Consider the following 6,140-nt stretch of genomic DNA (forward strand, 5'->3'; position numbering starts at 1 on the left):
AGCCCCACATCGGGCTCTCTGCTCAGTGGGGAGCCTGCTTCCTCCTCTCTCTCTGCCTGCCTCTCTGCCTACTCATGATCTCTCTGACAAATAAATAAATAAAATAAATCTTTAAAAATAATAAAAATCATTACAAACAATGCTGCAGTAGATAACATTGTACATATAAATTTCCGCTGGTGCATTTATCTATGCAGGATCTCTGGGTCAAAGGACATGTAATGTACACTATTAATTTTAAGTCACTTTCCCAAAAGCTTATAGCAATTTATGCTTCTGCCCTTTCTCCAAATTCTTGCCTGCCCTGGGTATTAGCCATTTTTAGATTTTCCAATCTGAGGATGAAATATGGTACTTCTTATCCGTTCTCCCTTTCCTACCTCTCCAGTCTACTCTCCAGTCTGCAGATAGAGTAATGTTCTTGACAAACAAAATCTCACTATGTTACCTTTCTGCTTAAAGCACCTCATTTACTTCCCATCACTCTTAGAACAAAGGCCAAAATCCTTAACACGGCCCAAAGCACCTTGTGGTCCAGTAGTCTTTCTACCTTTCTGGGGGATTTGTCTCCCAACCATAAGAGCTTTCTCTGGATTGTTCTCAACTCTACTGAGAAATCAAGGTGACACATTGGGTTGTTTGCTGGTACATGCCTCATAGGGAGTTTTTAAAATGTGACTAACTTATGCCTAAAAGGAATAATTATTTCTATTTTATTTGCCTTGATGGAGGTGTTTTTCCAGTTGCTTCAGGCAAAAATCATTTAGGATAAACAGGTAAGCATAGCACTTGTCAAAAAAACATGTCAGGGCTACACCCTGGCTCCTGAGGAATAGGCAGAAAGTCTGATCATAAATGTCGGGGGGTTTTGCTTCTCGTTTTTAAGTTGGACTTTTAAAAGTAGAAGCTGCCTTTAATGTGCTGGGTTTGCAGACCAAGAAATCTGATTTTCAGTGTGATAACACACTTTTTGACATTAACCAGCACTGTTGGGTTTTTAATGACACTTTCATCTTCAAAGCCTTTCACCAACATGGATGGATTAATTATTCTTTTTTTTTTTTTTTTTTTTTGGTGGTATGTTAAAAAGACAAGTCTTCAAAGCCATCATCCTTTATCCCTGGAACTGGGGCTCTTCACCTGCCCCCAAGGGAGAAACTAAATTGCATCTTTGTTTTTAAGACAAAAAGAAGAAAACAATAGAAATACACCTTTTGCACTATGGAAAAATGGTCTTATATCCTGGGTGGGATTAGAAGAGGTCAGGAAGCAGGGTTGAACCTGTGTTTACAGTAAGCACCGTGAGAATAACTGACTAAAAGTGTTTGTTACTGTTCAACCTTTTGATGTGCTCTTAAAAAGTAACACACACACGTGGAAAAAAAAAAAAAAGTCCTGCGTTCCACACAAGCAGGAGCGTAATACTCGGACACTTACCTTCTCGCTAAGGTATATTCCTTCCTCCTCTCTTCGATGTCAAACTGGGATTTTTAAAAGATTGGGTTTTGGAGAAGAAACCCTCAAGCATCCCCTGAGGTCCCCCTTTGCTTGACACATCTTTTAACCACAAGGGAGCAGTCTTTCCTTTGATGAGGTCTTCCCTCCACCTCCACAGAAATGGAAGAACAAGGGCAAGTTTGCAAACAGTCTGAAAGCTCTTTCCATTAGCCCTGGACGCCGGAAACCGCAAAGGGCAGTCAAGTTTTGATTTTCAAGGAGAAAGCTTCTGGTAGACTTTCGCCCAGCCGCCGCATCTGTGGGTTCCTGGGAGGGGCTTTTTGAAACCGGGAAGATTCCTACGCTCTTGAAGACCCAGAGCGGGTGGATTACAGTAGTTGAAAAGCTTGGGTGATTTTTGGAAGATTACTCTGTTTGGTCTACGCTCCCATTCCCAGGCTAGGGGACCGAGCAGAAGCATCCCTTTTGTTATCTGTTGAAATAAGAAGATCAGAGGGGAAGACAGGGTTTGAAGTGTGGATTAGGGGGTCCTAAATCTTTGCCTGTCCCCTCCGTCTGGATCTTTATAAATGATCGAGGAGTGCGATGAATTTAGGAAATCATGCAAAGTTTCCTGTCCTGGAACCAGAAACTTCTTTAAAGGCAGATCGGCCGTGCCGGGCTGTCTGAATGGACCAGCATCTTCGCCTCGAAGATTTATTTGAGTCTCAGCTTGTCAGAGATTAGTCCCTCGGGAGATCTGTTGGCTTTTCGGCGAGGGATGGAGAAGCGTAAGCCGGCCGGACTGCCGCCCTTGCCCTACCACCTCGGCACCGTGCCCTTGGACCTGCCGGGGACCCCGCCCCGCCTCCCTCTCAGGGACCCCCCCAGGGTCTCCCGTCCGGACGCCGCGTGCTGCGCGCGGGGGCCCGGGGGCTGCGCCGCGAGGTCGCCCTGCCGGCCGCTGCCGCTGGAGTGCGCCTTCGAGCCCGCCTTCCTCCGGCGGCGCAACGAGCGCGAGCGGCAGCGGGTGCGCTGCGTGAACGAGGGCTACGCGCGCCTGCGAGCCCACCTGCCCGGCGAGTTGGCGGAGCGGCGGCTCAGCAAGGTGGAGACGCTCCGCGCCGCCATCGGCTACATCAGGCACCTCCAGGAGCTGCTGGAGCGCCACGCCCGGGGGCCGGAGGGTCCCGCCGGCGCCCGCACCCCGCGCCCGGCCGAATGCAACAGCGACGGCGAGTCCAAGGCCTCGTCGGCGCCTTCGCCCTGCAGCGAGCCCGAGGAGGCGGGCCGCTAGCGAGCGCCGGGCCCCGGCCCGGTCCCCCCGCGCGCCCCCCGAGGCCCGGGAGTCAGCCGGAAGAGTCTCTCCCGGGGTGGTTTGCATTTCTAATGCGGTTTTTTTTCCTCCACGACTAAATATTAGTAACGAGAAATGCGTGTTTTGCGGAGGAAAGTGTATTTTGACATTCTGGTTGCCCCCCTCCCACCCCCCGCCCTGTACTGGTCATGCGCTTGCAAACTTAAAGGTGCTCATGACGGAAACTCTTCCACGGTACTTCTCAAAGGCACACGGAGCCGGATTCTGAGCACCGGATTCTAAAAACGAGTATTCTAAAAACTCAGAGGACGGCGACAATGGGAAAAGGTTCCCACAGCCCGCGGGGTGGGTACATTAGGTACACGAATATCGAATCAAATTCAACCCAACCAAAGAACTTTCCAAATAAATAAATCACAGCCCTTAGGACAAGAGGAACGTTATCCTGCATGCTTTCCTTTGGGGGTTGTATTTGAAATTTAACTGACACCGTCTGTTTGGGTGAAGGTGACTGTAAGTTGACGCTTTAGCAAACACGCACTTGCGAGGGCTTGTCGCTAGGCCAGCGGCCGCTCTCGGCGGAGTCCGTGCACGGTCGTGCTGGAGAAGACGGGGGCCATCCTTTGATACTACCAGCTTTATCTTATCCAGACGTGGCCATCTGGAAACTTCATAACATTCAGGAAGTAACATGTTACTGTACATGATCTCGTTGAAGGAGAACTCAGATTTGTATGAAAACTTCTCAGTTGTTTCTACCCACTGGTTTTCCTTTTTTCTTTTTCTTTCCATCCCCCTCGGTAGTTCTCGCTTCATCTAACCTTTGGTTAAACTAAAGTGACACCCCTGATTTAAAAAAAAAAAAAAAAAAAAAAAGGAGAAGCGTAGATGGTTGAACCAGGTGGACTGAAATTGGTATGTTCTCAAAATCTCATCACCATGAGGGCCTCTGGGTATATTGAAATTATCTAGTGACTTTGACTTTGTTCCCGGACTTTGAAAAACATTTAATTTGGGTCCATTTTGTCTTAGGGACAATTGTGAAATTCAGTAGATAGGTAAAATGCTTGCTGACCTATGAAGATAAACTTCCTCTCTCTAAAGTTGCTTTCTAGTATCTTGAATTGACCTTTCCACAGAGGCAGGCCTGATATGGGGGTGGGTAGCCAGGCCAGGACATGGGCAAGGAAAGAAAACTATTCCTGGTGAGCCCTTACAGGGCATGGTTTAACTCCACAGGGGCCTCATGAGCTAGGTTTTTTAGTACGTCCTTTTTACAGCTGTGTCAACGGAGGGAAGCCAATATGCAATGAATATCTTTTATGGGCCAGGAATTCTGTCATGTGCTTTTTACATGTTGTCCTAGTTCATTCTCATTCGTCTGCGAGGTGAGTATTACACATACGATGTGGTTAAAAAGTGGGGCCTTGCCCAGGTTTGTGTTGCTATGGTTAGTTGAGCTGAGATTCCATCCAAGTTTGACCCTAAAGCCCAGACTTGCTGGGTCTGGTTCCCTGTCCTCCCTTGCGCCTTTGTTTGCTAGCGGAGTGATACAGCAAACATTTCTTAATCGGGCAGCAACTCAGTTTCCTCATCTGTACTGTTTCACAGGAGAAATGTAGATGAAAGACCATGGTAATCTGCAAGGTACTATCCAAAGGTAAATTAGTCGTGTTATCATCCTTTGGAGAAAATACTCTTACTCGAACTCATACAAAATACTATTACCTATATACTATGGGAAGGAGAGCCTGGTTGAAAATGATCTCTAGGTGGAGTTAGTGTGATTTCTTCAGTGTGTTAGAAGGAAGACGGAGTAACCCCATGGTATTAGGATTTTGCCTTCTATTGTAAATTTCCAGGGGACATGACTTAACCTGTGGAAGCTGCATCCCTGTTAAGACGTATAATTACTAATATTTGTAACAATGAGTTCTAATGGATTCTGTGTTTCTGGCGGCACAGATAAATGCTTTGCAGTGATTCACAACAAATCTTTACATTTTCTTAAGAACGGGGCAGAGATGTTGGGTTTGAAGGAGTAAGATGGAAGCTTGCTCTTGCCCATTCCTTGGTTACAGCCTTACGGACATCTGTCATGAATCCATTTTGGTCTTCAGGCAGGTGGTTATTCCTTGTAGAGGTTTCAGTGAAGCAAGCCTCCCTGAGATGTATTTTTGTTGGGGGTGGCATGGAAAGGAAAACACCCATCTTACCTCCCTGGCTGAGCTGGAGGAGAGGATAATGCACCAAGTTGTTCAGAACCTTGAGAAACTTTTTAAGGGTCTTCTATAAGGGTTAATGACGCTCTCCGTTCCTTCATTCTGCTCCAGCCATGGCTGGTACCTGGATGTTCTCTTTTCTACAGTAGGAATAATAACAATGAAAGAGTATATTTTGTTTATATACTGTGGTTACTTTTAAATACAGGAAAATGAAATAAAGACTTTTTTCTTTATTTACTTCTCTAAAATAAATGCACAAAATGGGTGAATAAATACAATATACCTTGTGGAGATGAGTGGTTTATAAAGAAAAGGACAAAGTCAATTTTAAAAGAGAATTTTATTCCAGGGGCGCCTGGGCAGCTCAGTCGGTTAAGCGTCCGACTCTTGATTTTGGCTCCAGTCATGATCTCAGGGTCATGAGATCGAGGCCAGACTTGGGCTCCATGCTCAACATGGAGTCTGCTTAGGATTCTCTCTCTCCTTCTTCCTCCACCCCTACCCCCCAAAATAAATAAATACAATTTAAAAAAAAAAAGAATTTTACTCTGGGTAAAAATGCCTTGAGAGATTTTTTTTAAAAGATTTTACTTATTGGACAGAGAGAGACACAGCAAGAGAGGGAACACAAGCAGGGCAAGTGGGAGAGGGAGAAGCAGGCTTCCCGCTGAGCAGGGAGCCCCATGTGGGGCTCAATCCCAGGACCCGGGGATCATGACCTGAGCTGAAAGCAGACGCTTAATGCCTGGGCCAGCCAGGCACCCCACCTTGAGAGATTTTTCATGTGGTTTTGTTTGAAGCCCTCCTGAGACTAAGGCAATGATTTTGAGAAGGCTTTTGGAAAAAATCAGGCAGTTTTTCTGGAATCTTCCAGATGGCTTACAGGAGGAGCACTAATTCAGGAATGAGACCTTTTAAAATGTTCAATCTTGGGGCGCCTGGGTGGCTCAGTGGGTTAAGCCACTGCCTTCGGCTCAGGTCATGATCTCAGGGTCCTGGGATCGAGCCCCACATCGGGCTCTCTGCTCAGCAGGGAGCCTGCTTCCTCCTCTCTCTCTACCTGCCTCTCTGCCTGCTTGTGATCTCTCTCTGTCAAATAAATAAATAAAGTCTTTAAAAAAATAAATAAATAAAATAAAATAAAATAAAATGTTCAATCT

At 46.3% G+C, this 6,140-nt stretch overlaps 1 protein-coding gene across 1 annotated transcript; it reads left to right on the forward strand.

The window, feature by feature from the left end:
* Window positions 1–1,482: 1,482 nt before the first annotated feature.
* Window positions 1,483–3,048, forward strand: ASCL4 (achaete-scute family bHLH transcription factor 4). Its single transcript, XM_047743517.1, has one exon. It carries the CDS (start codon window positions 2,219–2,221, stop codon window positions 2,732–2,734), a length of 516 nt encoding a protein of 171 aa, XP_047599473.1. The 5' UTR covers window positions 1,483–2,218; the 3' UTR covers window positions 2,735–3,048.
* Window positions 3,049–6,140: the final 3,092 nt, after the last annotated feature.

Source organism: Lutra lutra, chromosome 8, assembly GCF_902655055.1.
Source record: "Lutra lutra chromosome 8, mLutLut1.2, whole genome shotgun sequence".
Classification (NCBI taxonomy): Eukaryota; Metazoa; Chordata; class Mammalia; order Carnivora; family Mustelidae; genus Lutra; species Lutra lutra.